Source organism: Mesoplodon bidens (assembly GCF_964165515.1).
Source record: "Mesoplodon bidens genome assembly, chromosome: 19".
Lineage (NCBI taxonomy): Eukaryota > Metazoa > Chordata > Mammalia > Artiodactyla > Ziphiidae > Mesoplodon > Mesoplodon bidens.
The window spans coordinates 21,356,866-21,382,120 of NC_138179.1; the positions used below are offsets into that span (position 1 = coordinate 21,356,866).

At 57.0% G+C, this 25,255-nt stretch overlaps 4 protein-coding genes across 11 annotated transcripts; 1 reads left to right on the forward strand and 3 right to left on the reverse strand.

Annotated features, from left to right (window-relative positions):
* Positions 1-2,473: 2,473 nt before the first annotated feature.
* ACADVL (acyl-CoA dehydrogenase very long chain) lies at positions 2,474-7,831 on the forward strand. Of its 2 annotated transcripts, none has more exons than XM_081220257.1 (20): positions 2,474-2,624; positions 2,699-2,774; positions 3,047-3,112; positions 3,197-3,269; positions 3,375-3,439; positions 3,545-3,679; positions 4,074-4,218; positions 4,484-4,613; positions 4,703-4,828; positions 5,162-5,360; positions 5,632-5,736; positions 6,172-6,258; positions 6,344-6,406; positions 6,504-6,605; positions 6,684-6,781; positions 6,869-6,941; positions 7,037-7,109; positions 7,196-7,268; positions 7,367-7,442; positions 7,525-7,831. In XM_081220257.1, exons 1-20 carry the CDS (start codon positions 2,563-2,565, stop codon positions 7,663-7,665), a joined length of 1,968 nt encoding a protein of 655 aa, XP_081076383.1. In that variant the 5' UTR covers positions 2,474-2,562; the 3' UTR covers positions 7,666-7,831. The 2 variants fall into 2 exon arrangements, with proteins under 2 accessions (XP_081076383.1, XP_081076382.1); XM_081220256.1 differs by having other exon boundaries at positions 2,516-2,536.
* Positions 7,832-7,905: 74 nt separating this feature from the next.
* On the reverse strand, positions 7,906-16,327 carry DVL2 (dishevelled segment polarity protein 2). Of its 7 annotated transcripts, none has more exons than XM_081220249.1 (15): positions 15,902-16,327; positions 13,349-13,418; positions 12,737-12,882; positions 12,509-12,606; positions 12,237-12,372; positions 12,033-12,123; positions 11,813-11,882; positions 11,568-11,707; positions 11,405-11,481; positions 10,612-10,679; positions 10,295-10,423; positions 10,055-10,186; positions 9,750-9,929; positions 9,078-9,296; positions 7,906-8,931 (listed from the first exon to the last, which is right to left on the reverse strand). In XM_081220249.1, the coding sequence occupies exons 1-15, from the start codon at positions 16,093-16,095 to the stop codon at positions 8,483-8,485; spliced, it is 2,199 nt and encodes a 732-aa protein (XP_081076375.1). In that variant the 5' UTR covers positions 16,096-16,327; the 3' UTR covers positions 7,906-8,482. The 7 variants fall into 7 exon arrangements, with proteins under 7 accessions (XP_081076375.1, XP_081076373.1, XP_081076374.1 ...); XM_081220247.1 differs by having other exon boundaries at positions 10,612-10,724; XM_081220248.1 differs by having other exon boundaries at positions 12,497-12,606.
* A 542-nt stretch (positions 16,328-16,869) lies between these two features.
* Positions 16,870-21,251, reverse strand: PHF23 (PHD finger protein 23). Its single transcript, XM_081217993.1, has 5 exons — positions 21,035-21,251; positions 19,414-19,445; positions 19,164-19,256; positions 17,780-18,617; positions 16,870-17,675 (listed from the first exon to the last, which is right to left on the reverse strand). Exons 1-5 carry the CDS (start codon positions 21,066-21,068, stop codon positions 17,461-17,463), a joined length of 1,212 nt encoding a protein of 403 aa, XP_081074119.1. The 5' UTR covers positions 21,069-21,251; the 3' UTR covers positions 16,870-17,460.
* A 918-nt stretch (positions 21,252-22,169) lies between these two features.
* GABARAP (GABA type A receptor-associated protein) lies at positions 22,170-24,194 on the reverse strand. Its single transcript, XM_081218232.1, has 4 exons — positions 23,981-24,194; positions 23,359-23,437; positions 23,102-23,220; positions 22,170-22,657 (listed from the first exon to the last, which is right to left on the reverse strand). The coding sequence occupies exons 1-4, from the start codon at positions 24,068-24,070 to the stop codon at positions 22,592-22,594; spliced, it is 354 nt and encodes a 117-aa protein (XP_081074358.1). The 5' UTR covers positions 24,071-24,194; the 3' UTR covers positions 22,170-22,591.
* Positions 24,195-25,255: the final 1,061 nt, after the last annotated feature.

Sequence of the window (25,255 nt, forward strand, 5' to 3'; positions counted from 1 at the left end):
CCTCACCCCTTTACCTGACTCTCTGAGATGGAAGCCTCATAATAGTCCAGGATGTCTGTCACAGGAACAGAGCTGAGTTAGCTCTCCCACCCCCCCCCATCCCCCCGCCTCCCTGGCTGCCCCTGCCATCACCTCCCCTCCACCTGCCTGGGAAGGACAGAGGAACTCCTCTAGCCAAGGCTGGTGGACTGGATGCTGATGGATGACCCCTGCCCGGGGCTCCTGCTTGTATCAAATGATCTCCAGGCTCCGAACCAGCCCCCAAGTTCAGTAATTGCCCTCACAGGCACAGGCCAGCCCTTTCCACCACCGCCCCCCAGAAAACTGGGGCGACTCACCCAGCAAGGCCTGGAAGAGGTCACTGTGCAGCACCGTGAGGAGAGGGGGTGCCCATCGCAATAGTGGGGGGGCCAGGAGCCAGAGGGCTGACCTGGGAGCTGGTGAAATGCAAGTGAGGGGGGATTGGGACAAGGAAGAGATAGAAGGACCAACACACTCACCGCCTCTTCCCCAGCCTTTGCCCTCTCACCCCAGACTCTCTGGAAAGGTCCAGGGAGAAGGATCCCTGGGTCCCAGCCCCCCACCAGCCCCCAGGCCTCTCCTTCACAAGGACTCCTGTTTTTCACCTCTTGGTCCTGGTCCCTCAGACATCTCTCTCTTCTCTCGCTTTAATCTCTCTAATCCACCGGATCAGAGCTGAGCTGTCTTCTCCCCACCCAGCCTGAGCTGTCAGGTAAAGTAGGCAGGCTTGACCCGCCCACCATTCCATTCTTCCCAGGTCCCCAGGCACCACCGCCACCACCACCTTCCCCTTCACACGCTGGCCCCTCTCCCCAAAGCCAGGCATGACCGCAACATTTTCCTGACCACCAGGGAACAGGGCCAACCCCAAGGGGCTCTGCTCTCTCTTCTCAAAAGGAGAGGAAGCTGTCACTCTATCCTCCTGGGCCTGTCCCCAGTGAGAATGGCAAAAAGAGGGGCATAAATTACCTGGGACTTCTTGACCCAGAGTAGACGTGTGTCTGTGTGTGTGTGTGTGTGTGTGTGTGCGCGCGCGCGCGCGGGCGTGCGTGTGGCCGTGTGTGTGCGTGCGTGTGTGTGAAGGGGACAGGACATGAGAATTCCTACAGTTCTTCTCAGGACTGGGAAGAATCCATCTGCCCAGAGGTCCAGAGGTCTGCCCTGAGCACATGGTCTCAGGAAAGAACAAGAGAGGGCGCAGAGAGATGTTCAGGAAGGTCTCAGGCCCTAAGGGGGAGGCAGCATACCTCGGGGTCCTTCCTACTGTGAAAATTTTGGTGTTTCCAGAGTTAGTGCAACTCCGACGTCTCAGGAAAATATGCCTTGGGTCATCCACCCCACTATTTTTTTTTAATTAAATTAAATTATTTTTTATACAGCAGGTTCTTATTAGTTATCTATTTTATACACATCAGTGTATACATGTCAATCCCAATCTCCCAATTCACCCCGCCACCAACACCCCCGTCCCCCCACCCCTTTCCCCCCTTGGTGTCCATACGTTCGTTTGCTACATCTGTGTCTCTATTTCTGCCTTGCAAACGGTTCATCTGTACCATTTTTCTAGATTCCACATATATGCGTTAATTTACAATATTTGTTTTTCTCTTTCTGACTTACTTCACTCTGTAAAACAGTCTCTAGATCCATCCATGTCTCTACAAATGACCCAATTTTGTTCCTTTTTATGGCTGAGTAATATTCCATTCTATGTATGTACCATATCTTCTTTATCCATTTGTCTGTTGATGGGCATTTAGGTTGTTTCCATGACCTGGCTATTGTAAATAGTGCTGCAATGAACATGGGGGTGCATGTGTCTTTTTCAGTTATGGTTTTCTCAGGGTATATGCCCAGTAGTGGGATTGCTGGGTCATAAGGTAATTCTATTTTTAGTTTTTTAAGGAAACTCCATACTGTTCTCCACAGTGGCTGTATCAATTTACATTCCCACCAATAGTGCAAGAGGGTTCCCTTTTCTCCACACCCTCTCCAGCATTTGTTGTTTGTAGATTTTCTGATGATGCCCATTCTAACCCCACCCCACTATTTCCCTCTGTCTTGTGTTGGTGGAGACGGATTTCACGAGGAACCCCAAAGAGTCCTCTTTCCATGCCTCTGCCTCTGGCATCTATCTTACGTTTATGTCTTCCCACCTCTCCCTTCTAATTCCACCTGGGAAGTCCTCCCTTCAGTCTACCCTCCATCCCTCTGGCTGCAGCCGCCTAAGTTCCTCAGTCTTCCGTCTCAGCCTATCTCATCACCCCTTCTGAGGGCTACACTCCAGTTCGGACAGGCGAGATGAAGGAGTTTGGGGGAGACAAGGGACGTTTGGAAATGACCCTAGGTCAACCAGAATGCAGGGGTTCGGTGGCGCTCCGGAACTACAGCCCCCAGCATGCCCCAGCGGCCGGAAGCCCCCGCCCACCGCCTCCCAGTGCATTGTGGAGGATGAGGCAAGGCTGGAGGACCAGACTTTGGCTAACCCGGAGAGAGCGCTAAGTCAACGCTCAGGGTAGCACCGGTTGGAGCGGTTCGGTGATGCAGGCGGCGAGGGTGGCGCCGAGCATGGGGCGGCAGCTGCTGAGGTTGGGGAGCGGGAGGTGTGTGTATGATAGGGGGTAAGGGGGCAGTGGGCCCGGACACCGGGCCAGGACTGAACCCCTACTCCCCACAGCTCGCGGCCCAGTGCGCTCCTTGGGCAGCCCCGGCCCGGCCTCGCCTGGCGACCCTATGCCAGTGGGGCCGCCCAGGTAAGTGACGGCCACCTTCGAGGGTATGAGAGCGGGAAGCCGCCTCGGCGCCCACCTCCCAGCCGCCGGCAGGGGTCTCCCTCTTGGTCCCAGTCACCTGCCGATCGCCCTGGCGCCGAAAGTAGGGGAAAGGGCAGACCAGGGTGCCCTGAAGATGAAACTAGGGGAAAGGTGGCAGATGCGCCCTCCCCTGGCACCCAGCTCTTACCCTTTGCTTTCCTTGTTACTTTGGAATCCCCTTCACCGGCCTCACTAACCATCCCTTTCCCCAGGCGGCTGTGGAGAAGTCCGATTCTCTCTCTTCTGAGGCTTCGACCGGGGAAAAACGGGCCAAGCCGGTATGTGGCTCGAGCCCGGGAGGAACTAAGCTAGGGACAGACCCACCCCATACTGCTCCCTGAAACTCCCTTCTCCCTGTGCAGGAATCTAAGTCCTTTGCTGTGGGGATGTTCAAAGGCCAGCTCACCACTGATCAGGTGTTCCCGTACCCCTCTGGTAAGGAAACGGATAGGCGGAGCTGGATAGGGATGGGGCGTCTTTCCCCTGACCGCCTCGCCTGGCCTGACCTGCCCGTGCCTCTTGCCACTCCAACCCCTGTAGTGCTCAACGAGGACCAGACACAGTTTCTTAAAGAGCTGGTGGGGCCTGTGTCCCGATTCTTTGAGGTGAGCAGCACCAGCCTGAGGAATAGAGCTTGGTCCCTGATGGGGTGGGAAAGAGGATAAGGAGCTTAACAGGAGCCTGGATACGAGATCCTGTGCCTTCCCCAGGAGGTGAACGATCCTGCCAAGAATGACATGCTGGAGCAAGTGGAGGAGACCACTATGCAGGGTCTCAAGGAGATGGGGGCCTTTGGTCTGCAAGTGCCCAGTGAACTGGGTGGTGTGGGTCTCTGCAACACCCAGGTGAGGGAGCTCCCTCGGTCACCTCCAGTGTCCCAGTCTACTCCTCACCCCTGGAGCTAAGGTCTCTGCCAAGAGCTGCCCTGGGGGCCTGTGGGATGTTGACTCTTACCACCAAACTACTTGCAGTTCCCAAGGGCCATGGACCTCACCCAGGGTCCCAAGTCCTAATGAATCGCTAAGGTGGGGACTGCCTGAGGATAATGTAGGGAACCAACCTCCCACCGAGACCTGGAACAGACCTGCCAGTGTCCTTCTCTGCCATGGCCCCGCTTGCTCTGCCCACTCTCTCTGCAGGGATGCCCAGGTCGGGCTCTGCCCTGCTGCCCACGCTTTCCTGCTAAGGGCAGGTCCCCACGTAGCCAGTTACAGCCCCAGATGCCTGTTTCCCCTCCAGTATGCCCGCTTGGTGGAGATCGTGGGCATGCATGACCTCGGCGTGGCCATCGTCCTGGGGGCCCATCAGAGCATCGGTTTCAAAGGCATCCTGCTCTTTGGCACAAAGGCCCAGAAGGAAAAATACCTCCCCAAACTGGCATCTGGTGAGGCAGCCCTAGGAGACCCAGAGATCGGGAGTGTCCTGGGCCTGGCACAAATTAGGCTGCGTGGTACTTAGATCACCACACAGCTGGGTGTGTTGGCTGGGGGAGATTCTGGGTAGACATCACAGTGTGCTGGTGGGGAAACAGGAAGACACTGAATATCACCGGAAGCATTAAGGGGGAATGCCTGTGTTTGTGGGGGGGGGCACTAAAGGGCCTTTCCTGTCCATCAGAACCCAGTGTAAAGGAGCTCTCTCTCCAATAGGGGAGACTATTGCCGCTTTCTGTCTAACTGAGCCCTCAAGTGGATCAGATGCAGCCTCTATCCGAACCTCAGCTGTGCCTAGCCCCTGTGGAAAATACTATACCCTCAATGGAAGCAAGATTTGGATCAGGCACTCTTCTCCCATTTTTCCCTCCTCTCCACCTCTGCCCACGTCCAGGGCCCACTGCTCCATCCTGACTGCCTCTCATTTTTCCACAGTAATGGAGGCCTAGCGGATATCTTCACGGTCTTTGCCAAGACACCAGTTAAAGACACAGCCACGGGGGCCGTGAAGGAGAAGATCACAGCTTTTGTGGTGGAGAGGAGCTTTGGAGGTGTCACCAAGTGAGTGGGCTGGGGAGAAAGAGGTGGAGCCAGGGAGGGGGCAGTACTGAGTTCCAGGGCAGATGGCTGTCACAGGTCACTCTAGGGATGGGTGCAAAAGCCAGAGCATTTGGACAGCATGTCCCTTTTAGGCCTAGTATGCATGCAACTGACCTAAAGTTTGGCTTCAGCAACCACTGAGCCCATCGCACGACAGCAGGATAGAGCCAGGCCTCCTCAGCCCTCTGGGCATGCCAGGGACTGCTGCCTGCGCCTCTTACAGGCTGGCTCATAATGAATGAATGGCTCACCCACACACACCCGGTGGCAACTTCTCCACCCTGTCTGTCACAGCGGGCCCCCTGAGAAGAAGATGGGCATCAAGGCCTCAAACACGGCAGAGGTGCACTTTGACGGAGTACAGGTGCCGTCAGAGAACGTACTGGGTGAGGTGGGGGGCGGCTTCAAGGTCGCCATGCACATTCTCAACAATGGAAGGTTTGGCATGGCCGCGGCCATGGCAGGCACCATGAAGGGCATCATTGCTAAGGCGGTGAGTACCCTGCCTGAGTCCCTAGCTAGCCTGAATCTAAGCCTAAGTCACACTGTCTCCCTTTCCACGTGTCCCTGGTCTCTTGCAAGCCCTCCCTCCACCAGAGGCCCCTCCCCTGCCAACAGCTCCAGACTTGATAGCTTAGGTCTCCACCCAGCCTGGACTGAACTCCTGGCTGTGGCCAAAGCCCACCCATCCCAGCGCAGCCCAGCCCCTCTCCCGGAAAGAGGAGACTAGAGAACCACACTGGGACACATGTGCCCTCTTCCAGGTGGATCATGCTGCTAATCGTACCCAGTTTGGGGAAAAAATTCACAACTTTGGGATGATCCAGGAGAAGCTGGCCCGGATGGCTATGCTGCAATATGTGACTGAGGTGAGGGCCACCCCGCTCCCCAGAGCCCTGAGGCCTTCTTCCCAGTTGGGTCAGACTACAACCCCCAGCAGCACCTGGGGCAGTGGGTCTCCAGCTTTACACCAATGCCCTAGGGGATGCGGGGAGGCATAGTCAGCTCAGCTTCCGCAGGATGGAGAGAGCCATGCTGTTCTGCCGAGGTGCTTCCAGAGGTCCCTGAAATTTGGTCTACCCACCCCACCCTTACTCCTTCACCCCTTTCAAGAAGTCAAATGCCTGCAAGCCCCTGACGAACTGACCAGGGAACCAAATATTTGGACGTGCCTGACACATGGCATTGGAAGGTGAAGGCAAGGGCCACAGGGCGCCAGGGCAGACCCAGTCTTGTAGATATGGGTGATCAGGTCGAGTCTGATGCAGCCCTTTTCCATTTCCCTTCCCGTGTCCCAACCTCAGTCCATGGCGTACATGGTGAGTGCCAACATGGACCAGGGATCCACAGACTTCCAGATAGAGGCTGCCATCAGCAAGATCTTTGGCTCGGTGAGGTCCCAGGCCTGTGGGGAGGGAGAGCCCGGTTTGGGAGCTTGGCTCCAAACCCAATTTTGGGTGTTTTCTTTGTCCCTAGGAGGCAGCCTGGAAGGTGACAGATGAGTGCATCCAAATCATGGGGGGCATGGGCTTCATGAAGGTACAGAACACCTCTCTGCCCAGGCCAGCCGCAGTGGGCCAGGAGGAGGCGGCAGCATGTCCAGCAGGGGCGTATGATCTGTCTTCCCCTGTGGCAGGAGCCTGGGGTAGAGCGTGTGCTCCGAGATCTTCGCATCTTCCGGATCTTTGAAGGGACGAATGACATTCTCCGGCTGTTTGTGGCTCTGCAGGGCTGTATGGTAAGAGGGAGGAGAAATGGGGGGAGGAGCTGGGCAGGACAGCGAGTCCTGACTATTGGACCCTCCTCCCCGCCACAGGACAAAGGAAAGGAACTCTCGGGGCTTGGCAATGCTCTAAAGAATCCTTTTGGGAATGCTGGCCTCCTGCTGGGAGAGGCAAGCAAACAGCTGAGGCGGTAAGCTTAGGGTCCAGGGCAGGGCGGGGCGGGGCGGGGTAGGGCAGGGTATGGCAACTAACCAGTCACCCTTCCCCTTTCTCCAAGGCGGGCAGGGCTGGGCAGTGGCCTGAGTCTCAGCGGCACCATCCACCAGGAACTGAGTCGGAGCGGTGAGCTGGTGAGTAAGTGGTCAAGGTGGGGGGACAGTCTGCGTCGAAGACTGACGGGGCTGGGCCCCACTCTGAGCCCCGGGCACCTTCCCCATCTCTTCAGGCAGTGCAGGCTCTGGAGCAGTTTGCTGCAGTGGTGGAGACCAAGCTGATAAAACACAAGAAGGAGATTGTCAGTGAGTGAGCTCTACCCCATTCCTGCCCCCCACTTTCCTTTCCCTCCGACTAACCGCCCCCCAACCGCATCCCATCTACCTGACAGACGAACAGTTTCTGCTGCAGCGTCTGGCAGACAGTGCCATTGACCTCTATGCCATGGTGGTGGTTCTGTCCAGGTGAGGAGGCAGTGGGGGAGGCCTGAGCTGCAGTGGGGGCACTGGGGGTCCTGGGCCAGGCTCACAGCCCAGATTGGTTTCCTCTTGCTTCCCCCCAGGGCCTCAAGGGCCCTGAGTGAGGGCCACCCCACAGCCCAGCATGAGAAAATGCTCTGTGACAGCTGGTGTACTGAGGTGAGATCCAGGGCTACCAAGTACAGGGGGCGGCGGGGGGGCCCTCGAGGCACAGGCCTGACCCCTCCTTCCCCCTCCCCAGGCTGCAGCCCGGATCCGGGAGAACGTGGCTGCTCTGCAGTCTGACCCCCAGCAGCAGGAGCTCTTCCGTAACTTCAAAAGCATCTCCAAGGCCTTGGTGGAGCGGGGCGGCGTGGTCACCAGCAACCCCCTTGGCTTCTGAATACTCTCAGCTAGGGCCTGGCCCAGAATGTGCCTTCTCCCAAGCCCAAGCCCAGGCCCCTTCTGTGCTGATCCTGGTTCTGCCTTGAAGGGGGCCTCGGCCCAGGAAGGTGCCTACTCTCAGAGGGAGTGCTTACCGCCTCACAAATAAAGTCTCTAACAAGTCATGCTCTGCTGCCGTACCTCTGTCCTTTCCCTTGCTGCCTGCCTCCCTCCCAAAGAAAGGAGCCAGAGGCATGGGGAGTTTGCCCCTATTGCTTTATTTGGTGTTTTATACAAGTGACTAAAATAAATAGAGTAACAAAAGCAGCTACACAGCCCCCAAATACCAAATACCCCAGCTTTCTTTGACTGCTGTCTAGGGGAACCAACCCCCTTCCATTTCCCAGGGTACCTCCCACCCTGCGCAGGACAGAGCTGACTGGGCAAATGGAGTAGGAGGTCACATTTTGGGGGTAGAAGAAGGGGCCCAGGAGACAGGGATTCTTCATACAAAAGAGAAAATGTCTAGTAAAAAAATAGTCCCAAAAATGTAAAAAAGTCTATTTTAACCCCCCAAAAGGCTTATAAAAAACAATAAAGCTAAAAATAACCAAGGGTCCCTTGTTGACCCCTGAGGGAAGGGGGAGGAACCAGGCACTGCTGGAAAGAGTCACAGTGGCAACAACCTCACAGCAGGCAGCAGCCCACAGGACAGGCTGAGTCCAGGCACCAGAGGAGTAATGAGCACGTGACTGACAAGACACCCAATCACAGGACAGGAGCACCAAGCACTGACAGGCCAAGGGTGGAGATCCAACATGGCCCCACCACGCGCTCTACATAACATCCACAAAGAACTCACTGGGGTTGCCCATGGCCATGTGGAAGCTTTGGCGGCTGGCCGTCAGCTCTGGGGGCACGGAGCCCAGGTCTCTGACTGGAGGGGCCCCTGGAGGCTGCACTGCTGGAGGGACAGGGGGAGGGGGAGGGGGCATCATGACCACCATCATGGGGTTATACGGGAGGGCCATGCCAGGAGGTGGGCCATAGGGATGGAGCCCTGGGTGGGCTCGGAGATTGGGAGCACCTCCTGATGAGCCCCTGGATGGGGGAGGGCCCCCATCACCAGTCCCACCAGGTTCCCCGCCCCGCCGAAGGCTGCCGCCCCGGCTGGAAGGCTCAGACTCACTGCCGCTGCCAGACTTGGACTCAGGGGCCCGCTCCTCAGGCCTCCCTGTGCGCCCCGCCCCCCCATCGCTTCGTGTCGACCCACTGCTCCGGCTCCCTGTTGGGGGAGAGGGGATGGGAGCAACTGAGCCCCAGCCCAGGGTCCCTTGGCCTCCCCAGTCCCCGCTCCAGCCTCTGCTCCCTGGCTTCACCTTGGTGCCCACGTCCAGGCCCCGGCTGTATGGGGATCTGGCGGTGACTTACCCTCACTGTGCTGGCTGCTGGCACTGCCTCCGCCGTAGGTGTAGGACGAGAGCTCGTGGTAGGGTGGGGGCTGGGGACTGTATGGATGCGGGGCTGGGTACTGGTAGGAGAAGGTGGGCAGCAGGGGCCAGGGGGTGGCCCCGGGCAAAGGAGCCAAGGTGTCCTGGTCCGAAGCGCCACTGGAGCCATCGTTGTCATTCAGAGACAGGTTGACTAGGTCTGGAAGGCAAGAGAAAGACCTAGGATCACTGCTTTAAGAAGCCAGCACCCCAAGACATCGAATGAAGAGGAACTGGGAACCGTTTCCCCACAACCATCCACGATGGGGGTTAAAACGAAGGCCTCTGACAGGAAATGTCCCACCGGCCACAGCCATCAGGGCAGGAACTTGGCCAGGGCCACCACTAGTCCCACATGCTTCTATGTGACTCAGGAAAAGCTGCCCTCCCCACCAGCAGACCCAACCCTGCATGTGGCGCACAGCTTGTCCGGCAGAACACCGGGGGACGTCAGCCCCCACGCGTGTCATCAGCCAGCTCAGGGCCCAGCGCAGGACGCATGCTGCTCAGCGTCCACGGTGGCCCTGGCTGGTTTCTGGGCTAGGCCTGGGGTTGGAGAGGCAGGACGAGGCAGCCAGATCCGCTCTCCCTGGGCTGGGACAGGGGCACTCACAACTCTCACAGCCGCCACTGAGGTCTCCAAAGACATAATAGCACTGCTCAGAGAAGGTGATCTTGTTCACGGTGTGCCGGATGAGGCCTGCCTTGAGCAGCCCGCTGGCATACTTCCGGGCCTCCCGCCGCTCAGGAAAGCCCTCCACGTGATGGTAGAGCCAGTCAACCACGTCCGAGCCTGGATCGCCCAGAGCAAAGAAAGGCCTCAGGTTCTTCTCCCCAGCTCCTGCCTCACCCCTGCCTGGACCATTCCCAGCTTTGGCCTCCTCCTCCCCACACCACCTGCCCAGAGTCCAGCCGTACCCAGAAAGGCATTAGGGATGGTGATCTTGAGCCACATGCGGTCCCGAACTTCCAGTCCAGACTCTGGAGCTGCCATGGCCTTGGTCACAGATGCCATGTCTGTATGGATGGAGAGGCCCCGGCCCTCACAGCCTGACAAAGGAGAAACAGAAAACGAGAGGTAGGGCCAAGGAGCGGTGGATTCACACCACACTGGGTGGTCTTCCAGGGAGGCTGGATGAGGTGGGCCTGGGGACTCACCATCAGGAAGAGAGGACCCAGATGTGATGGTGCTCATGGACGAAGAGCCTGGATAGGCTGGGAAGGTGCCAGTCAGCGCAGCAGAGTGTGAGACCCAGGCAGCAGGGTCAATCGGCTGGATGGGCTCATCTGGGAGAGCGAAGGCCACCAAGATGGTCACTTCCCAGTCCCAGAGAGCCAGCCCTGTCCCTCCCCGAATAAGACTCCTGTCCCAGCCCCATCTTGACCCTCACCCACCCCACTCCCTGTAGCCTGGAGGCCAAGGGTATCCACACCCGCCCTGTCCTCCCAGCTACAGGTCCCTGAGCATCACTCACTTCGGGGGAGAGTGAAATAGGCCTGGGGAGAGGGATCCCAGCACTTGGCTACAGTCAGCACGATGGGGCTGTGAGGAAGAGGAGGCCAGTCAAGCTGGGGTGAGGGGAGAGGCCTGAGGAGTGGGGAAGCCTGGAATGAGAATGGGTGAGGGACAAAAAAAGGAAAAGAAAAAGGAGCACAGACATGGCTGGGCCAGAGAAGGTGATGGTGGAAGGCTCCACAATGTGGGTGACTCACCAACACGGGTAACTCTTAAAAACACACTGCTGAGCAATTCAAGTGAGTATACGCTGCATGGTCCCATTCAGAGCAAGTCCGAAAACAGGTAAAACTAAACTGTGTTGTTCAAAAACACGTGTATGGCCGGTGAAACGACCAAGCAAACCATCGTGGTGATGACCAAAGCATCAACAGAGTGGTTACCTCTGGGGGAGTGAGGAGGGAGGGAGTGGGAAGGGACACTGCGAGGGGCTCTCCCGGGTCAGAAGTCTTCTAGGTCATGATCTAGGCGGTGGGGACACAAACACCCACTCACTCCAGACTCACTCGTTACGTGTTCTCGCTCTATGTATTTTTTTTGGCAGCGCCGTGCTGCATGCGGGATCTTAGTTCCCTGACCAAGGACCGAACCCTCGCCCCCTGCAGTGGAAGCGCGGAGTCCCAACCACTGGACTGCCAGGGAAGTCCCACATTACGTACTTTCTGATGAGCATTATGTTTCGCCACTTTAAAACGAAAGGTGAAAAGGCAAAGAAAGAGAACCAAGGGCCTGAGACCAGCTCGGAGGCTCACCCCGGCTTGTGCACGATATCCCTCAGCACCCGCACCGCATCATCGTTGCTCATGTTCTCAAAGTTCATGTCGTTCACCTGGCAGGAGGGGCGGTGGGTCAAAGGTGGGGGAGAGGGGCTGAGGGCCCTGGCCTGGGTCAGCGGGTGGCCCCGCCCCAGCTCACCTGCAAAAGCATGTCCCCGGGCTCAATGCGCCCATCAGCCGCCACAGCCCCACCCTTCATGATGGAGCCGATGTAGATGCCTCCATCTCCCCGCTCGTTGCTCTGACCCACGATGGAGATGCCCAGGAAGTTGTACTTCTCTGTGGAGGGAGGCTAGGTGACGAGAGGAAGGCCCAGTCTCATGCCTCCCAGGGACCCTGGAGACCAGGTCCTCCCAGCCCCCAGGGCCCGGGCGCCCTCCATACCCATGTTGAGCGTGACTGTGATGATGTTGAGAGACATGGTGGAATCGGTGACGCTGCTGAAGGATGAGGCCTGTGGTGGGTAAAGGGGAAGGAGCCAGACTGCCTCCAACAAGCCGGGACAAGACCCAGGATTCTCCCCGTCTGGGCCTTGTACCCCCGAAACCAAGGCCTGCATCCCCAACTCCCCCGAGGTCCAGCTGCCCCACAAGAAGCCCCTCACCCGCTCCAGGCGGGGTGGCCGCTGTTTCCTCCGCCGCCGGTGGCGCTTGAGGAGGCGGGAGGCGCTGCTCTGCTCTGTGGAGCTGCTGAACCTGTGGGGAGGTCGGGCGGGGAGCTGGCCGGGCCGCGGTCGCGGGGCCAAAGGAGAGGATGGGGTGGCGGCGGGGGCGGGGAGGGCGCCCCGGGGAGGTCTACGGAGCCCCACCTGCTCATGGTGTCCTCCTCCTCCGAGTCCCCCAGGCTGGTGCTCTCCAGCTCGCTGGTCATGAGGGTGGAGGAGCTCTCGTACCCTGCCAGGTGGCGCTCCAGCCTCGAGGGGCCGCTGGGCCGGTGGCCCCCCGCTGAGGGAGAACAGGAACCTCAGGAACCAGGACTCAGGCTCCTCACCCTTGTCAGGGCTTTGGGTCGGAGCCAACCCCTCCCCAGCTCCCGGTCTCGCCGGCCTCCAGGCCTGGCCCCCCTCACCGCCGCGCTCACTGCTGTCTCGCCTGCGAGGTCGCTCCCGCCTCAGAGACACCACTGACTCTGTTTCTGTCTCGGGCTCCAGATTTTCCCGGCTGCTGGACACGTTAGGGCTAGATGGGCAAAGAGGGTTTCCCACCTGCGTCAGTGGGACAAGGCTCCTAATCCTCGGCTTTCCCTCCCAAGGGGCTTGGATTCCCTCCTCACCTCCCTCCCCTGGACTCAAGAATCCCAAGGACTCACTGGAAGGATGGAGGCCTGGAGTCTCCAATGCCACTGGTCCTCTCCGGTGGCAGAGGGGGTACAGGTGGCGGTGGAGGCGCCGGGTCTGTCCGAGGCTCGTGGGCTGGGGGGGCCATCTCAGGTTGGGGGTTATCTGATGACACTAACTAGAAGGATGCAAGTGATTTGAAAAGAACAACAACAAAAGAAAACGGCTCAATGGGGAAGTGAGGCATATGAGATAAGAGTAAGAGGAAAGAGTAGAAAAGGGGACAGCGCCTGAGAGAGCCTGGAGAAAAGCACAAAAAAAGCAGCAGCAAGCGTTAGAGGCTCCAGAAGGAGAAGGCTGAGGAGCTCCAGCTGGCTGGCTCTCCAAACAGGTAAGGAGGATGGGAGTTCCCTGGCAGTACAGCGGTTAGGGCTCGGTGCTTTCACCGGCAGGCCCAGGTTCAGTTCCCGTCGGGGAACTAAGATCCCCGAAGGCCGCACAGGGCATGGCCAAAAACAAACAAAGAAACAAACAGGTAAGAAGGCAAAGAGCCAGAGCTTCCAGCAACTGAGAGGGGGCGGGCACAGGCTGAGGCTTGGAGGAGCTTGGCAATGCCAGAGGGACTCTCTGGCAGGGCCCCTTACCCAGGATACCACCCTTCCGTTGAAGCAGGGAAGGCGAGCATTGTCATCTGAAATCTCTTCCTTCACCACCCTGCCGAGAGACAAGATAAAGGTCAGTGAGACTGGACTGGCTTCCCCCATTCCCACCCGCACTCGAAGTTTCTCCCAATCTTCATCCAGCTCAAGGATGTTGCTTTTCTCCCACCTTGTCCAAGTCTCCTTCTCTGATGCTGAAACACTTACACCTAAGAAATCACCAAACTCAATTCCTTTTCCTTATTTCTCCTTCTCTCCCCAGCTCATCCTCAGGGGCTCAGCGCTGTTCCAGAGATTTCCTAGAGTCTGATTCAAACCTCTCAGTCCAATTTCAAAGGCTTCCCGTAAGGTTGCCCCAGCTGCCCCAGATATCTAACCTTAGGAGCCCTGCAGGCAGCCTCCCTCCAACTTTCACCCTATTCCTCACACAACTTCCCCCAAAGGCTTTGGTCCTCATCTACATCTCTACTTTTATGCTTTCCTTAGTTTTCTCTAACTCACTTCCAGAGAGATGTCCAAATGTGCTGTCTTCCCCTGGATAAAAATACCCATTAGACCAAAGAATAGTACCTTCCTCACTAGACTGAGCTCCCAAGCAGAGGTGAAGCCCAGACCCCCATTCTCCTGTGCCTCACCTGGCACAAACTCTGCACCAAGCCATCTGCTCCTCCTGACAGACCCTAAAGCCCAGCCCTGGGGGTCACCTCTCCCATGGTTTCCTTCAACGGACCTTCTTTTCAATCACCAAGTGAAATCATTAATGCCTGTCTTGTTCAACACCATGTCCCCGGCCACGGGCCAAAGTACCTGATACTTAGTAAGCATTAACAAATACCTGTTGGCTAAACTAATAAACGTGTAAACTATGACACGCTCTGCCCTGAATAGACTCTCACACACACTCCCCCCCAAATTGGGATATCTGGTCGGATTAACTCTTTTTTTTATATAAATTTATTTATTTATTTATGGCTGCGTTGGGTCTTTGTTGCTGTGCACAGGCTTTCTCTAGTTGTGGCGAATGTTGGCTACTCTTCGCTGCAGTGCGTGGGCTTCTCATTGCGGTGGCTTCTCTTGCTGTGGAGCACAGGCTCTAGGCACACAGGCTACAGTCGTTGTGGCACACGGGCTTAGTTGCTCCGCGGCATGTGGGATCTTCCCAGACCATGGCTCGAACCCATGTCCCCTGCATTGGCAGGCGGATTCTTAACCACTGCGCCACCAGGGAAGGCCCGGGTCGGATTAACTCTTTAGCCTAATATGGTTCTAAGAGCCTGGATCTATGTCAACTCAATCCCACCTATTATCAATGTGACAACACAGCCCAGTCACTACCAATCTGTCTCAGCATAACGTTGTATTCTTCCCAACATAATCCAGTCTCAGCATAGTCCAGCCTGCCAAGTGATTCTATCCTGTATCATCATAACCTAGTTTAAGAATTAGACTCAATGCTAATAAGGGCAATGATCACACACCAAGAACGTACCATGCACCTGTACTAAGCATTTTACTCTGGTTAACTCCATTTCACAGACGAAATCAAGGCACAAAAGTTAAATAAATTGCCCCAGATTATAGTGCTGACAAAAAGAACACTGAAATCCAAGGTAACTCCCAAGACAGTACCACCTTCCCAACGTCCAATAGTCTTTCTACTAAGTAGAGCCCAGTCTGTTCAGTTTTCCTATAACCCAGGCTATCCCAGCCTGATCCAGCCTCCCTTCAAGAGCTGAGACTGAGGACCAAGAGAGCACAGTCCCAAAGGCTATAAACACAAAAGGGCCTACTCTGCATTATTTAAAGTCCCAGTCTTGCCCAGACTGTCCCAAATTACCCCAGGGTAGCCCAATCTATTCTACCACGTGCAGCTGTCTACACCAATATAGACTAAAATATCCCAATACAGCTGACTGTACCAGCTGTATTGGTACAGACCTCGTCAGCCCCGTCTGCCTTTGTATTGAGTGTCCCAATAAAAACTAGGCCCCCAGAGAAACTAAGATCAATCAATAGAACCCGCTGGAGACCAGAATGGCATCCCAACAGAACACTCTGCATTAGTACGGACTAGACTGTCCCCAAACTATCCTGTCTGCCTTAGTATAGGACAGAACATCCCAAGCCTGCCCAGTATAGCCCAATCTACATCAGCAGAGTCCACAATATCCCTACATAGCCTGTGTGCTACAGGACTACTCACAATGTAGTTACCAGCGGAGAGATCAATCTACCTCAGCACAGACCAGAACACCCAAAAATAAACCAGTGTGCCCCACTCTATTCCAGTATAGCCTAATCTTCTATAATCTGGTTTAGTATAGCCCAGTCTGTCCTCCTACAGTTCCGCACGCCTCAATCTGTCTAAGCATAACCTTGTCCGTCCTGGGATAGCCAATCTACACGAGCATAGTAAAGATGTGCTCCACTAGAGCCCAGAAAATCCCAGCATGTCCCAAAGTAGACCAGTGCCCCTCAATATTACCCAACCCACAAAAGCACAGCCCCCGTCGTTCCTAGTCTAGGCCTCGCGCTCACCCGAAATCCTGATCCATAGACTTGAAAAAGTACTTAGCGCCCGCGGGCCGCTGCAAGACGCTCTTGAAATCGCCGAGGGTGATGCGCTCGGCGGGGACGGGGATCTTCACCAGGTAGGGAGTCTCTTCTTCATCCAGGTGGTAAATCACCTTCGTCTCCCCGACACCACCGCCCCCAGCGCCGCTGCCCGCCATGGTCTCGCCCGCGCGCTCCCGGGCTCCGCCGCCCACCCAGCGGGGCTGATCGCCCCCGCCGCGCCTGCGCACTCCCACGAACCGACCCGCGAGCAACGCGACCGACCCAGCGCAAGAAAGGTGCAAAAGGGAAAAAGACAAGGCTCAGCGAGGTGACGGCGTGGGGTGCTGGGGACGGGCTGTGGGGCGCGACTCAAAGCCGCGGGTTCCGCCGCCGCCGCCGCCGCCGCCGCCGCAGACGTCGCGAGGGCTCTCCAGCGCCCCGCCCACCTCTCCCCATGTCACGTGGCTAGAACTAGCCCGCCCCCGCTCTGCCCGTAACGCCCCACCACGTGACCCTCACTGGTCACGTGACTCTCAGCTCCGCCTAGCGCCCCCGTCACATTATTGCCACTTTCAGCAACGGTCTCCCAACCCTCTACGGCTCCGCCCCCAAGTGTGTCCCCACCCGCCTCCTCCAACTACCCTGGCTCGGCTGGCCTCTGCCCTCAGGGGGCAGGCAACCGACTCCCACCCCGCTTTACCCCCTCAGAGAGAGAGCTCCAAGCAACTCTGATCCGCTGGAGCGTGCAAGTGGGAGGTGAGGGTGGGAAGTGGGGGGGGTCCTTGACTGGGGGGTGAGGTGGGGCAAAGCCAATCGAGGTCCTAGGGTTGGTGGAAAAGGCGCAGCGCCAGGCCATTTTCAGCTTGGACTTTTAAGGGAGGTGAGTTTCAGCCCCACCTCCAGCCAGCTTTTCCAAAGCCTCCCTCCCAAGCAGGACAGTCAGTGAGGGCTATAAACACAAAAGAGCCCACTCTGCTTTATTTACAACACGAAGGCTGTCTGTACAAACAGCTGGCCAATATTATTAAAAACAAGAGGTGAGAGCATCGTCACCTTTCTGTTTTCCTTCCTCCCTCGGCCAAGCTCTGGTTGGTACTCCACCTCTGAGCTGCCATACTCAAAAGGAGAAGTCCAAAATTAAAAATACAACCGGTGTAGAATAAATGGGGAGTGAGATAAAAGAAAAGATGAGGGAGGGGAGTGCTATATTTACACTAGAGTTTTATAGACAACCGTCCCACTCCATCCCAATTCCAACCCTGACCCAGAAGGTGAGTGGTGGCAGGTCCAAGGGACAGAGCTTAAGTGTCTAGGGACCCAGACAGCTTCCCACCCCCAACTGCAATAGGTCCGAGTTCAAGTCCACAAGACGGGAAGGAAGGGTAGGATAGGAACATCACTCATTTCCAAACCAGCCTCCCTTGGGAATTTCTGCCTTGAAGTGGGACAACATCCCAGCTCCGAGTGACAGGCTGATGACCCTGAGGCTCAGTTCCCAAGTCATGTTGCCATTCGAAGTTCCAGCCTAGAGATGGCATATGTCAGGGCTCTCCAGATTTCGGAGGCCCCCCTAACCGCCGGGCCTCTGGCCGCAGTTCCTTGCATTTCTGGCAGTAAAAGAAATCAGGGACATTGGTCTTCTTAATCTTAGCACAGGAGAGGTGGATCCACGTTCCACACAGGCTGCACTCAATCATGGGCCGGCCTGCAAAGGGCTTTCGGCAGTAACACGTGATCAGATCCCATGAGTCATCACCTGGGGAAAAGATGGTTTGTTTGGTGTTCTGCTGGAGCTCTTAGATCCACAATACCCCCAAACCCATCAACCCAGCTACCCCTGGGCAGCCCCAAACTTCTCACCTGATTCTACCATGATGTCCTCATCCATGACCCGCATCTCGCCTTCACTGGAGCTGGCATCTCCATCTTGGCTTGTTTCAGTGCTGCCCACGTCCTTGCTTTCACTGTCAGTGGGAGGGACTCCTTCAGGGTGCACTGTGGCAGGGGGCCTAGGAGCTTCAGGAGGTGTTGGCAGCACGGGGGCTGGGGCTTCCCCTCCTACCACTACTGCCATCTCTTCCTCCTCCTCTTCTTCCTCTTCTTCCTCCTCCTCTTCAGAGTCTGTATCGCTGGGGGGTGCCCGGGGAGGCCCAGGAGGTGGGAGTCTATCCCCCCGCTCTGCCTTTTTCAACTTCCGCTTCTTGCTCTTCTTGATTCGAGACCTCTTTTCCCCATCCCCAGGGGCTGGCCGAGGCCTCCGAAGCACCCCAAAGCCTGTCCCCCCTCCTGGCCCCAACTTTCGGTTCTTTCGGTCCTTCTTTCGAGGAGGCTGGGAGAGGTCCCCCTGGGAAAGGGGCACTGGGGTGAGAGCAGCAGGGGGCCGGGAGGCATGTGTCAGGGATGTGGGGGACAGTGGAGATGCCATTTTGGGCCCATCTAGATCAAAGAGAGAGTCCTTGAGTTTCATCTTCTCAAGCAGGGTGGCACTGTCAGGGGCCTGCAGACGAGGGAAAGTGGACCTTGGGGGTCCTGGCTGGGTGGGACCTGCTTGAGCTGCCCTCCTCTTGGATGACTTTGCTTTCTTAACAAAGGTCTGGATGGTTCTGAGATCTGAGGGGGCTGAGTCCCAGCCATCGCTGTCTGCCGCACTCTCACCTCGCAATGGAGAGCTGGAGCCGGAGGCTGGCCAATCATTTTCCTTAAAGGGGAGAAGAGACCAGGATCAGCAAGGGGCCCAGGGTCATCTCAGCCCCTATACAAACCCAACTTAAAAGACCAAAATATCCGGCCCAAACCACTAAATCTTACTGTATTCAGAAAACTTATCCCCACCCCAATTCCCATCAGCATCTCCTCTTGAACACTTCCATGTTACCCCCACCTCAAATTCTAACCATCTCCCCAATGCCCACTGCCTTCACAACACAGCATCCCCCAGACCAGAGCCATATTTCTCTAGTTCTTTCTGAACAGCCTCATTTGTTACCATTTTCAGCTTCCTAAAGTTTTTATCCAAAAGCACCTTCCATTTAGAGCACCCCAAAACCATTCACTGCACTCAAACCACCTATCTATTAATCCCACCCCCACTCCAGATACTAGTTTTCCCACCAAAATTTCCATTTCCCTAGTCTTACATATAATTTTTAGGCTCTGCCTACAAAGTAATACAGTCTCATAAGCTCAAGAGCCCCTCTACAGCCCTAGGACACCACCCTCCAGTCAGTTGTCCTCCTCTCCCTACCTCCTTGCTAGGAGGGATGTAACCAGCATAGGCCAAAACAAAACTGCAGAATTTGTTGAAATCCTCAATTGTTCTCCGTCGTTTCTCTGGTGGCTGAAAGGAAAAAAATATGTAGCACACACAGTTTACGAGGGACATTCCCAAAAGCATAGTCCCTGGAGTGAGAAATCTGGAAAAAGTGGGAGAGGGATAGAGAAGGAGCAGGGGATCCTGCAGTAATACTGGGCTGCAAAAGAATGGGAAACCTCACCTGAGTCTCTGGCTTAAGGGTCGGAGGTGGATCTGTGAAAGCAATAAAAGCTGAGTCAAGGCACTAGGAAAGGGTCGGTGTAAGACCCCACCTCTCAACCTCCGAGGTCCCAAGTGAACCCCCTCCGCTCCCAGGTCCTTCAGCCAGGCGAGCAGGCCCCCAGCGGTGCTGGACCCGCCGCTGCTCCCCCTTCCGCCCCGCGAGGGGCGGAGCCTGGGCGCGGCGCCCTCTCAGGCCTCGCTATAGCGCTCCCCTTCCCCCCACCGGAGGCTTGGCGCTCCGCCCCCCCCAACTCACGGTTTCTCTAGACTCCGGGTTCCTCGGCTCTCGGCGCCCCACCCGCCATACCGCTCCCCGGACCGAGCCCGGGCTGCCGCCTGCCCCTGTCCTTCACACGCGCCCAGTGCCCGGAGTTCCCACCCCGCCGCGCTCTACCGCCCCGGGCCCTCCGCGACCGCACACGCCGCCCGCCGGCCCCCAGGGTCTAGGATGACCACGCCGAACCGCTCCCCGCCCTCCGGCCCCTTCTACTCGAGCACGAGGCCCGGCGCGCCCCTCACCCCCACCACACACACACGGGCTCACACATCCAACGCCACTTCGCGGCCGGGACAGACCTGAGAGCTCTCACCCGGACGCGGCCCCACCTGCCCCCCCCTACCGCGCTCCCCACAATTTCGCCGTCCCCCCGCCCCCATCCGGGGCTTTGGCCCCTCCCCGTCTCGAGCTCCTCGGGCTCCCCGCCGGGCCCCGGGCCCAGTTCCGAGCTCTCTCCGGCCGCCGCCCCCCCCTCCCTGCCCCCGGACTCGCCAGCAAGTCACTAGGCTACGGACCCCTAAACTCGAGCCCCCCCCAACCAGCTACTCTCTTCCTCCCCAGCAACCCCCGCTGCTGCCGCCGCTGCCCCCCTCATCCTCCGCAACTCCCAGGCTCTAACCCTCGCCGACCGACCAAGCCCCCCCACCCCGGCGCAACTCGCCGGCCTTAAACCCCCACCCCGGCCCACCGCCCCCCAAACTAGCCAGCTCTCGTCGCTTCCCGGCTCCCTCTCCCCACAACTACCCCCCCGCATAGGTCTCTCTATCGCAGACAATACCCAGCCCCTCTCTTCTCCCCACAACTATCTGCCCACCCCTCCAACAATCACCGGGCTAGCTCCGGCGGCAACTACCGGGAGCTCCGGCACCACCGCCACAAACTCCCCCACCTCGGCGAACTACCGAGCTCCTCACTCAATCCTTTTCTACATCCTTCCTCCCCAACAACTCTCCGGCCCCCAGATTCCCCCAACCTCCCAGTTCTAGGGCCCCAACCTGCCGGAGGCCCTTTCGGCCCCTAACCCCCGAAGCTGTGGGTTTCCAGCTCCCGCTCCCCCATCCCACCCCACCCGCCCTACACACACACAGCGCCTGATCTCCAACTACCCCCAGCCCAGTCTCCCACTCCTCTTTCTCCAAGGTCTCTCAACTCGTCACTCTCCCACCTCCAGGGGTAGGCCCCCGACCCCCGACCCCCTCCCCACCCTCCCCCGTTGGGCTCCGGGGCTCGACCTCCAAGTTTGCCAATAGATTCCTCGCCCGCCCCCCGCCGGCTAAGCGCTCTGTGCCGGTCGAGAGCTCACCTTCGGGACTGGGCTCCGCCATGGCTTCCAGCATCGCCCCCTCCCCTCCTCCCGGTCCGGCGCCCCCCTCCCCTGAGCCGGGGATCCCGGTGCCGCCTCCGGTGCTCGGTGCTCCTACTGCCTCGCTCCACGGAGGTGTCTGCTTCGACTCGGTTGTGACTCGAGTCCGCTAGCCGCTGCCGCCACCTCCCTCTACCACTGCCTCCCGCACTCCCGGACCGGGCCCCCTCCCCCCGCGCCGCCGGCCGCCTGCTCCCTCCTCCTTCTCTCCTCCCTCCCTCCTCCTCTCTCCCCCTCTCTCCCCCCTCCCTTCGCGGGCGCTAACGCGCAATGCATCAAGGGGATTATAGTCCGTCCGGGGGCAGCAAAAAGGACACTGCATAAGCCTCCGGAACTTCAGTTCCCAGCAAGCCACGGATTGGCGCAGGCGCACTAAACCGCTCTCCTCCCCCGGGGAGTGGCGGGGAGATTGGGAGCAGAGGGGAGAGTGGAAGAGTGCGCTCAGGCTCCTGGGAAATGTAGGCTGGGCGGGGCTAAGAAAGAAGGGGATGAAGGGAAAGAAGGGATTAGAACTTTCGGCCACCATACTGCCTCATTCTGCGGCTTCTTTCTACCCACGGGGGACCGCCCCACTTCCGGCCAGACAGAGAAAAGGCTGCTGGGAGATGAAGTTCTCCCGGTGATAATGGCTCCCTCCTCCCAGTGTTCTCCCTCTCCTGGATTACACTCCACTGGATCCCTCACGCCGGCAGTCTGTCTAAGCGACATGCATCTGAGGACAGAGTCCTTTTACTAGCTCCCACACTCGAGAATCTCCTTAACCCAAAAGGTTATGACAAACTTGGATGGTTTATCTAAAGCAGGTGCTTTCAAACTTCCACAGAAACCCACAGTAAAAAAACAATTTTCTTTATAACCTCAGGACCCAATCCATACACACGTATATAAAACTGAACTTTCATGAAATGATACTCAGTATTCCATCCAGCACAACAAAAGCACACTTTTTATGCACAAGGAAAAGCCCAACATAAAAACAAACCAAAATATACTACTATCCCTCCAACCTCCTCTTTCCCCACCACTGACGAGGGAGAACAAAAGGGGGAGGGGAGCAACACAAAGAAAAATCCAGTTCAGTTTGGTGGTTTTCTCTTTATTGATGTGCCTCCTACCTTCCCCCCCACAATTTCAGTCCCTTCCATCTGCCCCCAAAAAAGAAGGTAGTGAAAAGAAGGGATTGTTGGGGTTCTGAGCCCCTTGGGCAGTTAGAAAGGGAACAGAAACCAAAACAATCACCAGATGTGACAGAGATTGACAGTCAAGAAGTCTAAAGCAGAATGGGAAAGGTGCTAAAGGGAGAAAGAGTGGGTACTAGAGGCCATCTCCCCCATTAACCCTTGTGTTTAAAGGGGCTAGAAGAGAGTCTCAAACATTAGGAAGTGCAGGTCCTGAAAAAGGGAGGTGGTGTTTGACCCTCAAGGAGGAGCAGGTCAAGGAAGGGGGGCCACCTCTCTCTTTGTAGAATGGGACCCCCCCACCTTAGGGACAGCAGCTTCACAGACCATAGACACTTTCGTCACTGTAGGCAATGTATAGAAAGAAGTCTTCTTCATGGTGTTCCTGGGGTGAAAGCAGAAAGTAACAGTGTTCAGGCAACTGGGCTTTAGTTACTTGAGCCACCCACCACCGGAACAGATTCTTCCAAAACCATTCATTTTGACTCTCCCTCTCACTTGCTCCAGGCCCTAGACGCTGAACAGTATTATTCTAGCCAACAGTCTTGGGCAAAAAGACCTCAAACTGTTCTCTGCTGCCTCGGGACAGGGAGGGGCCTGGGGAGAGTCTGGATCACAACAGTTGCTCCAGCTCACTATTCTCTTTTCTTTCTACTCCCACGGCCCTGTCCAAATCCCCAACCCAAGACTATATAGAAATTTTAAGAGCAAATATAAAATTGAGAGCTAAGCAAGCCAGTTGGTCCAAGAATTGCTGACTTAAAACTTTTTGCCTCTGAAGCGCTTCCAATTCCTCTCCAAAGCCTCCACTACTTCCCAGGCACCATACCTGGTATAGCTGACCCATCGTGGCACTGGTGGGTGGAATGACATTGTTGACAAAGAAAAACAAGGCATCCTCAGCTCGGAGATGAATTCGCTTCCGGATCAAGAAGTAGAACTGACCAACTGCCAAAGATACAAGGCCTGATAAAGTCAGAGATCACAAATGCCCTCAAAAGAACACCTTCTATGTGGAGCCTCCTCCCACAGAAACTGCGCTCCCACCCTCAGAAAGCAAACCCGGGTATTGGGTCAGATTCCCACCTGTAAGATCAGAAGGCACCAGATATTTCTTTTTGTCCAGGTCTCCTATCCGAGCTTTGGGAGCCTTTTCTACTATCACCTGTTAAAGAGAAGGTGAAAATTAGGAGACGTTAGGTATATAACCGGACAGCTCCACCTGTCAAGAACTCAAACAACATTCCTAACACCCACACCTACCCCAGACTCATTTCTCTTTGTCTCTGAACACGCGGCGCAGCCCTGAGTAGGGATTCTGACCCCACTGACTCAAATTCACCTAAACATCCAGGATCCCTAAACAGGGCGTCGTAACAAACTGTTATTTTAATCATAAGGGGATGACTTGTCTGGGCCGACTACAGCTTCAATTTGAAAAACCCCATGTGAAGCTCAGACTGTCAAACGCCCCACGGCTTCCCACATGAATCTCAAGGTCTGTCTCTCGCGTCTACATCCTCTCACCCCCAGCCCTACCGCTAGCCCACTCCTTTCACCTCCGGTCCCAGGGACAGCAGTTTCGGACTCGTTCCCAACCCCGCCACAGCCGGCAGCCTGATGCCCGCGCTGCGGGTCCCGGACTCAAGCCCGGGCTGTGGCGTCAGCGCCAGCGCCCCGCGCCCTCGGCCCTGGCTACTGTCCTCACCGGGACCCGGTCCGGGTATTTCTTTCGGATCTTCTCGCCCTCAGAGCGGCGCTTCTCGAACGGATGCTCCTCTTTATACACGAACTTCATCCTCCCGGGAACCGGGCTGGACCGGGCTGGGCTGAGGGAACCCGGGGGGGGCCGGGACGGGGGGCGGTGGCGACGGCGGCAACGCGCGGGCGGATTCGGCGGAGCGATCCCGAGACTTGGACCACTTCCCTATTCACCAACCCCGCCCCCGACCATCAGGAGCCTCCCCGCCTGCTATGTTACGCCGCTAGCGCAACGGCCCTAACGCCACTAGCGTAGCACCACCTACTGACCGCCGCCCCCACGCCGTCAGCGCAATCGCTTTGGAATCAATTTGGAGGCTACGCAGGCGGCGTAGGAAAGATTGTTGGCTTTTGCTATCGTCGAAGATAACTGAAAACCCATTTCCCGAGTTTCCCCCAGGAAGGTAACGATGAAAATGGCTGGATGATGGTAATCGTAATTTGAGACTTGGCTCTCCAAAAGTTCTTTTCGGAAATAACGTACAGGAAAAGAGCAGATAATTACAAGGAGAGCTATTCATGAAACGTGTTGGTACGCTGAAAGCGGCCGTTGACACCAAAACAAAGTAGTACCCAAGCAGAGGAAGTGGTCTCCGGAAATAGAGGGGAAAAACGAAACGTATGTTTGAAAAGACGCACGGAACGCTTAGGTTCCAGGGGTGAGTGGACCAATAGGGACTAGAGAGGAGGTCCGAAAAGTAAGGACTACGTCAGCGCGGAAGAATACTGCACTCTGTGTGCCCAAGAATCATGTGATCTCGGAGAAGGGCGGAGCGTCACGTGGCGGGTGCGAAGAAGTAGAGCCGGCTTAGCTTCGGGGAGGGAAGCGCTGGGGAGGTGGAGCCCCGGGGCTCGGCCGGTCCGCCGGTGGCGTGGAGCACCCCCCCCCCAACCTTCCCGCCCCACGCCGCTCAGGGGCAGCGTCTGCTTAGCTTGTTCACGTTAACCACCCCCAGACGAAATGCGGGCTTTGCCGGCGCCCAGGTCTCTCCTCCTTTCATATTTCTCCGTCCTACCGCACTGAAGCTCACGTTCCCTCAGGACACACAGCTGTCCTTTCACTCCCCGCCAGGGCGCCCATCCTGTCACTAAGACCCTTCCCACCAGGGAAAGCCAACACCACCGTTCCCCCTACCTCTCGGGTCTACAGCAGCCTCTTTTCCTTCTGCCTAGGGGACAGGGTGGGTGTGAACAAAGACCCCTCCCTTCATTTCCCAAAACC